The sequence below is a fragment of the Microcaecilia unicolor genome, chromosome 4 (genome assembly GCF_901765095.1).
Source record: "Microcaecilia unicolor chromosome 4, aMicUni1.1, whole genome shotgun sequence".
NCBI lineage: Eukaryota > Metazoa > Chordata > Amphibia > Gymnophiona > Siphonopidae > Microcaecilia > Microcaecilia unicolor.
Genome location: NC_044034.1, coordinates 191818477 through 191832241, shown reverse-complemented (window position 1 = coordinate 191832241; position 13765 = coordinate 191818477). Strand labels below are relative to the sequence as shown.

Sequence of the window (13765 nt, the reverse complement as noted above, 5' to 3'; positions counted from 1 at the left end):
TATATGAACACTTAGGTGCTTAGTCTTACAGCTGCATAAACCCCCAGATTCTATATATGGTGCTGAAATATTCATGCCCAAATTTGGGTGCGCCACTGACATGTGCTTGCAAATTAATTGGTTAATGAACTCTTAACCATCAGTAGTTGGGTGCCAACAACCAATTATTGATGTTAATTGGTACTCACTAAAATATGTGCACACATTTGGCTGTGTGCTATTCTATAAGGCACTGTGACTAACTCTAATAGCGTGTAACTCAAAAGGGGCATAACCATGGGCATGTCAGGGGCATTTCAAAAAGTAGCACCCATGGTTATAGTATACTTCCTCAGCGCACCTAACTTGGGTGGCAACATTTACACCATGTTTCAGCAGGCGCAAGTCTGGTGCAAAAAGCATGGGAATTGGCACTATATGTTATTCCATATAGGGTATGTGCCCTTTATAAATGCACTTAGCATCTATTTCTTTTTTTTTCAATGCCTATTTCTGAGCACCATTTATTGAATCTGATCCAAAATGAGCAGTTAAATCATGGCACCCAGTTATAGAATTGCCCCTAATTTATTTTCTATTCTGTATATATTGCAATGATGCCTTACCCAAGTGTAAGGGCCTGATAGACAAAGCTTACCGTGCTTGCAATGTTTGTTTTAGACTGGTTGTATCCAGTCCAAAGCAAATGTTATTTAGCATCTAATGCACAAAGGGGTTCTGGGCCCTTTAACCGTTCCCTGTAGCAGCTACTAATAACCCTATGCAAATATATTACAACAAATTCATCAGTATTAAAATGAGAATTCCAACAGATGTACAGACATTTCCATGCACTGAGCTCCTACCTTTAACATGCAAAACTTAATGGCAGGTCTGGAGCTGTCGTTGTTTTACATGGTATTCGTAGTGGTCCAGTGGACCCCCCTACCAACCCCCCCAACCTTCAAAATCCCTGGCGGTTCTGCGGACCTGTCTCTCCCAAAACCTCCCTGGTAGTCCAGCACAGCCTTTCCTGACCCTGACCCTCGTGCCTCTACGCATCCCCCAGAATAAAAAAAATCACAGTAGTTATTTATTGTAAATTGCAGCTTTTTTGGCTTTGTCAAACTTCAATCCTTATTTTCAAGCTAATGAACTCACCGTATGCTTTGGGCTTGTACAGCCCTGGAGTTAACATTAAGTTGGCTGCATCTTCAGGAACAGAATCTCCTCCTTTCCCTGGAAAAATATCACCACCACCCAACAGCTTGGCAGTCATAATAATTTCTCCCACGTAGCTGACCAGCATATAAGGACCCTTCCCTAAAACTGTGAAGAGAAGCAAGAATGATTGCAGCACACTGTGCTACACATTTTCACACCTTCATATAACTTCCATTATTGTTCTAAAATTCCAAAGAGTAGCACACTAAGGGATCTTTTTACTAAAGTGTGCTAACGATTAATGCACGCTAAATGCTAAGAATAAGAATAAAATGGGCTTCTTAGCATTTAGCATGCTCTAACCATTAATACACCTTAGTAAAAGGAGCCTTAAGAGGAGCAGTTACTGTATATACTTCCGCATCAGTCACAAAGGTTTTGGCCATTTTTTTGTCAAAAGTGGGTGGAAGTGACCTATACAGAAGTGTTCTCGCTATCCACTCTGGTTCAAATATCTCCCTTTCCCTTCCTATCCTCCATGGGGGTCTCCTCTGGTCCCGCCAGCAGCGGCTACATGCACAGCCCCCCCCTTTCCCCATTCTCCCACTCTCATTCGTACCTGTTCCCAGCCTCCAAAGCAATTTCAACATTGGCACAGGCCTTCCTCTATAGGCCCGTGCTCAAGCACTCTGCTGGACTGTGCCCTCTGCCTGACAGAATACTGTAATTTAAGCATGGGAAATTGGGAATGGAAGGGGAGATGGTCGAACTGGTGTGGGTGAGCAGGGAATAGATGGAAGAAAAAGGGCAACCTATATATGAGTCGCTATATGGACAATATAAGTAAGGGAAAAATAGGGATGTGACCTTATAGGCTAGTATATACAGTACTTTTAGGCTAGTATATACAGTACTTTATGTGCAATAAGGGAATAACACATGCTTTTGCCAAGTAACATGTATTAAGGGAAAATAATATGTGTTTTTTGCCATTTATATGCACAATGTTTAAACACAGCACAGGTTAAGTAATCATGAGATGCAAGCAAGCCAAAGTATATAACACAACTCATTTTATGCACACTGATTAATGCAGCTTGTGTTTGATATGGATAGCTGGCTATTCATGGAAAAATAATGCCAGTTGTAAAGTGGCCTTTTCTTCCCTCACCTGGAGTATCAGACTGCTAACAGGAGCCTCTTAAAAAGACCAGTGCTACGAGACCTTGCACCCCGACTCCCCAGGTCAAATGATCAGCCTGCAAATTAAATCCCCAACCCAACACCCCAATGCAAACTCATCCCTGATCCCCTAAAAGGAACTCTCCCACCCAATCAGGACGTATCAAGCTGTAGTTGCACCCAATTGCTGCTCCCTTGCCCTGCCTGCTTTGTCACCACCAATGAAAGAATATGGGATGGGGGGGGGGGGGGGGGGATGTAAGTCTGAAAAGGTTGCTGAAACTTAGATACTAGGATGTGAAGCACTAAGCTCGAATTGTATATCAGCAATTATGTGTGTTATTGCTGATATAGAATACAAGCATAAGTTGACATTAATGCACCAACATTTAGGTATGGCCACTTACACCATGTGAATGGTTGGTGTAAATGACCATGACTGAATGTAGCAGATGTTTGGGTAACTGATAAAATTCTAGAATCTTTGTGTGTAAGTGCTGGGCACATCCCTGGATCGCCCCTCCCACATGTACACTCTCTTGCAGTTTTATGCTATAGCTTTTGTGCACTAAGGGCCTGATATTCAGACAGTGGTGGGCAGCACTTTTGCTTTTGGGTGCTGCATGTGGAATGGAGAGCATTTCTGAAAATGCTACCCTGGAGGATCTAGACTTCAGCTTTCTACCTAAGAGCCTAAATTTGGCTTCCTGAACCTCCCTCCCACATTTTCCTATGCCATTGGTACTCACATGTACCAAGACAGCAGGCTCCTCCACAGAACTATCTAAGATCCTGTCTAGGTGATGCGTGAGGTCCACCACCTTTACACCTGGCAGGCAAATGACCAGGTGATCCTCACGTCCACCAGCCACCCAGCTATCTACATGCCTATTGATTGAATCACCAACTACAACAGCTGTCCTAACCTTTCCTGCCTGGGCAGAAGTTCTTGGAGACACATCCTCAGTATGAGAGGCTAGAGCATTCCCTGGTGGGCAGGTCCAGGATGCAGGAGTCCTTCCTACACCAGGGTGTTGCTCTCCTTCTAGGAGACCTCCCTCCTCCAAGACAGCACAGGGGTTACCAGAAAGGAGATGGGATTTCTCTACAATGTCCCTGTAGGTCTCCTCTATGAACCACTCTGTCTCCCTCAGCTCCTCCAAGTCTGCTACTCTAGCCTCAAAAGAATGGACTTGTTCTCTGACAGTTAAACAGCTTCAATATCGTTGGGGGGGGGGGGGGATTTTAAACTTCTAGAGTAGTAAGTACAGTTATCCATGCAAGTGCAAATTGGTGCCAATTAGCACCATTTAACTCTAAATATCACAGATTGTTGGTTTTTAGCGCCATTTCATGCTTAATTCACCAATTACCTGGTTGAATAACTGCCAGTATTCTATACCCTACATGTGCAATCTTGCACATTAAGCATGAAAATGTGCACACAAGCTTATACAATAAGGGGAAACATGAGCTGGGAGCAATTTTTATACCACTCCAGACTTGGTACAGCACTGGGGTTTCTCTGGTGGCTAGTGGAAGGGTAACAGCCATCCCTGGTAATTTCAACACCATTTTGAACTTGGGCACCAATAGGGTGATTACTCTTATCCCCTCTCAGCCACCAGGAAAAGTTGCAGTAGGTGTCTGAAGCAGTCAGAACTAATATTCGGCCACACTGCCCAAGTAAGTGCCACTGAATATCAACAGCCAGCCAGCTCAGCATGGTTTATGCTGAGTATCCACCCCATTATTTATTGCTGCTATCATCTTTGTACACAAATATTATAATTTAAGATATTCTTATTTAAGTACTACACTTCGAATATTTATCATTGCAATTTAGTGCACTTCTAGTATTTTGAATATTAACAGGAGTAAGGGGGTTGGATTAATACAGGAGTCATTCATTTCTTCCTCAAAAACACCAAATCATGTTAATTCCCATTTACTGTGCATCTTTGTGAATTAAGTACTCTTGCTTAACATAACTTTGTCATGAGAACACAGGTGTCATGTTCCTTTCCATGTCACATGCAATATGAACACATATATTGATATTTAGCACCCTCCTGAGGACAATTAGAGAAATTACTTAAGTATTTTGAAGCATTAAAGACAACTCATTTGTTTTATTCCACTGTTCTCCATAGAAGTGAACTCATTCACTTCTATGGAGAACAGTGGAATAAAACAAATATCCATTTATGTAATATCCTAAATCAAAACTTCAGCTGCAGTATTGGAAGGCAACAGAGCAAGTGCAATAACTATCATTTCTTGCCAAATAACACAACTCGTAAGTTCAGAAGTCTTTCAGTGGGAAAACAAGATATTTGTCTGCAGAAAAACACATTGTTTCCCCATCCTATTTCTTCCCCACTGTATGCAAGGAAAAAAAGGCAGCAGCAGGTTAAAGGCAGACCCCCTTAAAAATGTATGGGTATTTCATTTTGAAATCCCTGTGGTTACTTTATCCCACCTGCTGCTGGATTTTCAAGGGGAAACTGTTAATGTCCCTCTATAAGTGTTACACATTCACAAAAGAGAGGGTAATACAGCATACAAACATATAACAGAAAAACAAAAAGCAACACTGGGCCTTCAAGAAAGAGATAATTGCTGTCCTTTATTGTGAGAAAGACCCGACACGGGCCGTGTTTCGGCGCACAAGTGTCTGCCTCAGGGGTCTAATAGGGGTAAAAAGCAAAGTGAACCCCTAAAAGTAGTCATACAACCACCTTACATAAGTGCTTCCCAAGCTTACACAGCAGACTTCGTTGTCGGGTCTTTCTCACAATAAATGATGGCAATTATCCCTTTCTTGAAGGCCCAGCTTGGCTTTTTGTTTTTCTCCTCTATAAGTGTTAACCATTAGACGGGAAATTTAAAGAACTAATGACAACTTCATTAGCACATGTGAAAATCAGCAATACAGACTACAATGTGGTTTCTATCTCTCTGCCTCAAATTGACTTCATCAGTCAGGGAACATCTTCTTCATCTGCTATGGCCTTCTGAGACTAAAAGATGCTCTTTAAAACAATTTGTCATATTAATAGAGTAACATAGGGGGGCCAATACTGAACCACAGAGGTCAGCATTTAGGCAAACCACTGGCCATTGCAGTTAAAGTGAAACCAGATATTCAGCACCAGAACCTGGATACTTGTCCAAAGAGGTGGACCAACCATTTGGGCAACCAGGCAATGCATGAGGGCCCAGAGGCTCTAGGGGCCCAGAAGCTCTCCCCCACCACCACCACCACCGCACACTACAGCCCCCCAAGCCTCAGTGGGCCCTCCCTGGTCCCACCTGGAAGGGCCCTGGTGGGCTAATTGTCTCTGCGGGGGCAGGAAAGAACAACACACTTTCCTACCCACTGCCGCTATTCTGCCCGATGTTGCCGTGTTTTAAAAATGGCTTCTGAGACTCCCTGCAGCAGTCTTGTGAGACTGTTGAGACCAACGTGACTACCGCAGGAAGACTTGGCACCCATTTTGAAAAATGGCAGTGCCAGACAGAATAGCAGTAGAGGGCAGGAAAGAGTGGGGCTCTTTCCTGCTCCCAAAGAAGCCACTAGACCACCAGGGCCCTTCTAGGTAGGACCGAGAAGGGCCCACTGAGGCTCGGGTGACTGTACTGTACGGGAGGGGAGTGGAAGCTGTGGCAGTAGGGGGGCTGTAGTGTGTGGGAGGGGGCGGGCAGAAGTGCACCAGTGGGGGGGGGGAGGGGGGTGGTTGCAGGCAGCAGCCTGGGGGGAGGACTCAGTGACCTTTACTTCCTGGGGGCCCAGATCATTGTCAGTCCACCCCTGCTTGCCAGTGCTGAATATCTGGTTTCAGTACCAACCTGGTTATCAATAGAAATCAAACAAAATAAAACATGGAAAAGAAAATAAGATGATACCTTTTTTATTGGACATAACTTAACACATTTCTTGATTAGCTTTCGAAGGTTGCCCTTCGTCAGATCGGAAATAAGCAAATGTGCTAGCTGACAGTGTATATAAGTGAAAACATTCAAGCATTACTATGACAGTCTGACAGGGTGGGAGGATGGGGGTGGGTCGGAGGTATGCATGGGGACATCAAAGCATATCATTGATATTCTAACAGGATGGGTGTGGGTAGGTGAGGGGTGGGGTGATCAACAGAGACATACAGCTTTATGGTTTATAATGGGCTAGGAACCCCAGGTCCTTGTTAAGTCCTTTCTGTTGGGTGTTAAAATATTCAATCATTCTGACTTCAAAGGTCTTACGTTCTTGTATGGTTTTAAAGTTACCTTTCAGTATTCTCACTGTGAAATCACTGGTACAGTGTCCTGGTTCTGTGAAGTGCTGTCCCACCGGGGTGGGGGCCCTAATGGCTGTATTGTTCATGTGATGTCTATGCAAATTGAATCTTGTCTTAAGCATCTGGCCTGTTTCTCCAATATAGCATCCTCGTTACATTTTTTACACTGAATGATATATACCACATTGGAAGATGAGCAAGTGAAAGATCCCTTTATGTTGAATATCTTTCCTTTGTGGGTACCAGTGATTTCACAGTGAGAATACAGTATAATTCCAAAAGGCAAAGATACTGAGGCCAGATATATGGAACATGTATAGAATGTTTGTACGTTTGGGAAGCTTGCCAGGTGCCCTTGGCCTGGATAGGCCGCTGTCGTGGACAGGATGCTGGGCTCGATGGACCCTTGGTCTTTTCCCAGTGTGGCATTACTTATGTACTTATATTTATATGTGTACATGTTGGACCTTGGGCAAATCTACATTTACAGTTGATACATCACAGAATATCATAGAGAACAGTCTCTTCTTTCCGTTCCAACAGGGACCATGTTTCATCATATAGGGGGGGGGGGGGGGCAATCTATAATTTGGTGCCTCAATTTAGGTGTGGTGATGCTACAAGCTGAGTGCCATTTTTAGAATGCTATTATGGAATACTAGTACAAACCCGAACTGGTGGACCTACATTTTGGTGTTACCATTTACAGCAGGTCAATGGCAGGCATAAAGGAGCACACATAAACATGCTATGCAAAGCATGTAAATTAGTACTCTGTAAGTTATGTGCGCAAATTGGAGACCCGCCCGTGTCCCTCCCATGCTCCAATCACATGTACAGCCCCCTTGCAATTATACACTAAGGCACTTACATGCTATCTTATAGAATAGCACCTAGTGCAATTAAGTGTCAACTGTCTCAGCACTTATGCACACAAGATAACATTAACTGCTGGTGCCCAGTTATAGAACTGCCCTGCCTGAGACTTCATCAGGGGAAAGCAGATGAATGGAACTGCATAAATGCTGCCACTCTAGCATCAATGTATGCACAATGCAAGATGTTCATACATGAACTTTTTAGATCTGGGCCTTGCTAGATCTTATATTAGAATTAACTCAAGAATTTTGTGAATGTATTGTTAAAAATACTGTTTTGCTGTAGACATGATTAATTGGTATTGTATACCAATCTCTTTCTTTTCAATTGAATTCAAAGGTATGAAAAGTAAATATTGGGTTTTAAAGAATGAACTATTTTAAGTGATAACGTGATTTTCTGCCTAGAAAGGGTCTGTGTGCACCATCACTTGCAATTGTGAAGACAATCTAACAATTCAGGAACACATGAGAATATTTATAGATCTGGGATGTAATACAGCACTACTGAAGTTCAGTTCCAATAGAAACCATGCACCCTGTGTTTTTTTTTTAAAGAAACTATAAGTCTTGGCACCTCAATGATATCAGCAAAGTAATCTATTGCTTACCTTTATTAAAGTATTCACAGTCATAAGCTATAAAAGAAGAAGGAAACATAACATTTAGGTACAATTTTCATAAGGCGTCTTCAGACCTCAACAATACACATAGCATGCACAACTGCTAATTTGGTATGTTTATATTTGTTTTTATTCTACTGGATTCTTTGTATATGGTAGTGGTATAAGCAAGTATATGCATTCATCTGCAGACCTAATCCATTAAATGGCACGTTAGGGCATCATTTTTTACCATACACTTCACTAAACAAAAAAGTTATTCATTTCCACCATGGATTTAATTTGGTTCAATGGTCATCTATGAAACTAAACCACATGGAAATCTGTCTGCTTCTCTTTCACAGTAAATAATACACACAATCTTAAATGTATATTGCTAAGACTGAGCTTCTTATCTTTCCCCTGAAAGCCACCTTTCCTCTTACCTCATTCTCTATTCCTGTGGATAACACTCTCATCCTCCATGTTTCGTCAGTACGTAACCTTAGGATTATCTTTGACTCCTCTGTCTTTCTCTGCACATATCCAACAGACTACTAAAACCTGTCATTTGTTTCTCTATAACATCACCACAAAACAACCCTTCCTTTCTCTCTCACCTTCAATGTGCTCAAAAGTCTGCCACGTGACTTGTATTCTGTCAGTGTCACTACGCTTACCTTAGGTCTCTCCTCAAGTTACTTCATTGGTTCCCTATTTATATTTGCATAAAGTTCAAACTCCTATTACTGACTTACAAGCAGGGCCAACATTAGGGAGGACAAACAGATCCAGGGGGCCCTGTGGTTTGGGCATCTCTTACCCTTCTCCTCACCAAGGTCTGTCTCCTCCTCCCTTCCCAGTCTTCTTTAAAAATAATTTTCTGTTCTCAGAGAGGCCCCAGCGCAGCAGCCATTTTCATAAGCTGCCTGTGGCTGCCCTGAAGCTTTCTCTCTGATGCAACGTCCTGTTTCTGACTAAGTTGATCATGACAAAGGGAAAGCTTTGTGGAAGCCACAGGCAGCTTGTGAGATTGGCTGCCATGCCAGGGCCCATCTCAGAAGAAAAAATAATTTTTATGTTTAAATCTGTTTATTGACAATGCAACAAGAACATCAAAGTCATGCAGATATTTATTTTTGCTTTTACATTTGCATATCAAACATTGTTAAATACCCCTTAACAGATTTCCTCTCCCCCAAACCTTCCCTCCCTCTCCTAATACTTAAATGTTTGACATTCTACTCCATGCTGATGAAGTCATCGTGTTCCAGAAAGGGGCCCAAAGATTTTGAAATTCTAAACCCCTGGCTGATTTTATATCTTGTACCTCCAGTCTCTCCATCCACAGCATCCTTATCATGTTTAATCTCCACTGTTGCACAGTTGGATGGCGGTCGGATAACCACTTGGTATAGGTGTCATTAACAGCAGATGCCCAAAGAGCAAAAGAGGGTCCATATGCCAACCTGAAGCCCAAATTTGTGAAACAGTGGTTAAAAGCAATCTCCAAAAGATATGAATGGCTGGACAGCTCCAGAACATATGTCCTAAAGATACTCCCAGTTCGCCACACTTCAAACAAGCACCAGAAGAAGAGACACCCATATGAAAGGCCTGTCAGGGAATTACATAAGCTCGTAACGCAAATTTATATTGCATCTCCCAAAGTTCCGCTGCTTTAGTACATTGCCAAATCCTTAGGATGTGGTCTCGGTAAGTTGACACTGATAAATTAATAGACAGGTCGACACTCCACGAGGAGGAGTATTGAGTATAATTAAGCTCTGCCATAGCACTTTTGTTGAGGCCCCAGAGAGAAGGCAGAGGCCAATTCCTCCTGTGCATCTTCCACTAAATCTTCCCAGGGTAGACTTTGAACATAATGTAGTTGGTAATAATAGAAAATGTCTTTAGCTGATATATTAAATTCTGTCTGGAGTGTAGAAAAGGGCTTAAGACAAATTTCCTCAGTCACTACTTGTAAATGTGTCAACCATTCCTTTGTCTTGCCACCTGAAAAAGGTTGCATGTAGTTGTCCCAGAGGAAAAGCAGGGTTGTTGCAAAGTGAGAGAAACGGTGTCATCTTAGGTGATAACTGGTGATTAGGACATATCCAGCGCCAAGTTACCTTTGCTGTTGGAAGAATACTAGAGATTCTGTTCGAGAGGAGCTCTCCCCCCCCCCCCCCCATATGTAGTAAACAACTAAAATGAGTTGTAGGTATTAATTGTAATTCCAGGCCTGTTTCAGAAAAATCATATGTGCTACAAAACCAGTCATTGATATGCCTCATGGCACTGGCAACTGTAAGATGTCTCAGGCTTAACAGTTCTACTGGGATTTGAAGTGTGGAGAGTGGTAGATGTGCTCGCCCACCATTCCATAAGAATCCCCGTAGATATCGGTTAAGTTGTCTTTCATCTGATACTTTCAAGTATAATGGTAATTGTTGAAATATGTACAACCATTTAGGAATAATTATCATGTTGTATAAAGTTATTCTACCCAACAAATTGAGAGGATAAGCACTCCAAGCTTGTAATTTAGTGCAAGTATCGTTTAGTAGTTTAGAAACATTACTATTATAAAGTTGTTTCAAATCAGAAGGGATCACCACACCAAGATACTTTAATGAGCCTCCCACCCACTTCAGTGGAAAGTTGCTCCCCTAACAGGGCCTGAGATTTACTTAAGTTTAAGGTGAAACTAGACAATCAACCATAACGGGTCACCATTTGGATTAATGTCACCAACGATTGTTTAGGGGCAGTTAACAAGGCCAACAGGTCATTGGCAAATGCAAATGCCTTGATGAGGTGATCATGAATCTGAATCCCCTCTATGTCCTTTTTAGATTTTAAATCTCTCAATAATGGTTCTGTAGATAGCAAGTAGAGTAGTTGGGACAAAGGGCATCCCTATCTCGTAACCCAGGAAATGCAAAAAAGAGAGGTTCTCAACCTGTTTACTAAAATAGCCAATGTTGGTGCCGCATATAACACCTTTAGAGCTTAGAAAAACCAGCCCCCAAACTCATAAATTTAAGAACTTGAAAAAGGTAGGCCCACTCTACTCTATCAAAGGCCTTTTCAGCATCTAGGCTAACTACAGAGGAAGACATTTATGTTGACAATAAGCCATAGAGTAGGAGCTGATGCACATTACGAATTGATTGTCTTTGCCGCACAAAACCGACTTGTTCATTCCCAATCAAAGCTGGCAGAATCCCTGCTAATCAATCTGCTAAAAGTTTTGATAATATTTTTATATCCATGTTAATCAGGGAAATGGGGCGATATGAGTCTGCCAAATTCACAGGTCGGCCTGGCTTGGGGATTAATGTGATTAAAGTGTTATTCTCATATGGGGGAAATGAGCCTCCATCCAACACAGCTGTGAAATTCTGAGACAAGGGACCTAAAAATTGTGGAGGTAACATCTTATAAAACTTCCCAGAGAACCTATCAGGGCCCTGGAAGGAGAATAATTTAAGAGATTTTATAACAGTATGTACAGTGGGGGAAATAAGTATTTGATCCCTTGCTGATTTTGTAAGTTTGCCCACTGACAAAGACATGAGCAGCCCATAATTGAAGGGTAGGTTATTGGTAACAGTGAGAGATAGCACATCACAAATTAAATCCGGAAAATCACATTGTGGAAAGTATATGAATTTATTTGCATTCTGCAGAGGGAAATAAGTATTTGATCCCCCACCAACCAGTAAGAGATCTGGCCCCTACAGACCAGGTAGATGCTCCAAATCAACTCGTTACCTGCATGACAGACAGCTGTCGGCAATGGTCACCTGTATGAAAGACACCTGTCCACAGACTCAGTGAATCAGTCAGACTCTAACCTCTACAAAATGGCCAAGAGCAAGGAGCTGTCTAAGGATGTCAGGGACAAGATCATACACCTGCACAAGGCTGGAATGGGCTACAAAACCATCAGTAAGACGCTGGGCGAGAAGGAGACAACTGTTGGTGCCATAGTAAGAAAATGGAAGAAGTACAAAATGACTGTCAATCGACAAAGATCTGGGGCTCCACGCAAAATCTCACCTCGTGGGGTATCCTTGATCATGAGGAAGGTTAGAAATCAGCCTACAACTACAAGGGGGGATCTCAAGGCAGCTGGGACCACTGTCACCACGAAAACCATTGGTAACACATTACGACATAACGGATTGCAATCCTGCAGTGCCCGCAAGGTCCCCCTGCTCCGGAAGGCACATGTGACGGCCCGTCTGAAGTTTGCCAGTGAACACCTGGATGATGCCGAGAGTGATTGGGAGAAGGTGCTGTGGTCAGATGAGACAAAATTGAGCTCTTTGGCATGAACTCAACTCGCCGTGTTTGGAGGAAGAGAAATGCTGCCTATGACCCAAAGAACACCGTCCCCACTGTCAAGCATGGAGGTGGAAATGTTATGTTTTGGGGGTGTTTCTCTGCTAAGGGCACAGGACTACTTCACCGCATCAATGGGAGAATGGATGGGGCCATGTACCGTACAATTCTGAGTGACAACCTCCTTCCCTCCGCCAGGGCCTTAAAAATGGGTCGTGGCTGGGTCTTCCAGCACGACAATGACCCAAAACATACAGCCAAGGCAACAAAGGAGTGGCTCAGGAAGAAGCACATTAGGGTCATGGAGTGGCCTAGCCAGTCACCAGACCTTAATCCCATTGAAAACTTATGGAGGGAGCTGAAGCTGCGAGTTGCCAAGCGACAGCCCAGAACTCTTAATGATTTAGAGATGATCTGCAAAGAGGAGTGGACCAAATTCCTCCTGACATGTGTGCAAACCTCATCATCAACTACAGAAGACGTCTGACCGCTGTGCTTGCCAACAAGGGTTTTGCCACCAAGTATTAGGTCTTGTTTGCCAGAGGGATTAAATACTTATTTCCCTCTGCAGAATGCAAATAAATTCATATACTTTCCACAATGTGATTTTCCGGATTTAATTTGTGATGTGCTATCTCTCACTGTTACCAATAACCTACCCTTCAATTATGGGCTGCTCATGTCTTTGTCAGTGGGCAAACTTACAAAATCAGCAAGGGATCAAATACTTATTTCCCCCACTGTATTTCTTTAGCTGAAGGGGGATCCTCCAGTATCTGTGAATCTTAACTGGATAATTTAGGAAGATTCACAGCCTCTTAATTTTTGTTAAGGCCTGAAAGGCTCACTCACCCCATAGAGCTGTGAAAAGAACTCTAAATATGCAGGCAATATCTTCACTCTTATTATAAACTACCCCCCGCGTAACCCGTAACACTGTCATTGCTCGAGACCCACTCCATGTTTTGACTATGCGTGCAAGCAAGCATCCTGATCTATTTCCATAACGATAAAAACAATACTTCCGAAAAATCAGCGATTGAGCAGCTTTTTCATGTAATAAAGAGTTCAAGGAAACTTGTGTAGCAGTGAACTGCTCTCTTGTATAGGGACGTCGTCTAACATACTCCTTTTTGGCCTTCCTTAATTGGCTCTCTAACTGCAGAATGCTAGATAGCTAGTCACTTATTTCTCACATGCACATAAGCTATGATGTCGCCTCGTAGGACTACCCTGGCTGCTGGACAAAAAAGTGTAGGCTGATCTAAGTGGACCTCATTATGTGTGACATGTCTCCCATTTATCACGT

At 42.7% G+C, this 13765-nt stretch overlaps 1 protein-coding gene across 1 annotated transcript in view; it reads right to left on the bottom strand.

The window, feature by feature from the left end:
• The window catches only part of OTOG (otogelin), a 706015-nt gene that overhangs the window by 332454 nt on the left and 359796 nt on the right, over positions 1-13765 (bottom strand). Inside the window, 2 exon segments of the mRNA XM_030202446.1 lie at positions 1141-1308; positions 8113-8139. Of these exon segments, the coding sequence (XP_030058306.1) occupies positions 1141-1308; positions 8113-8139 (195 nt within the window).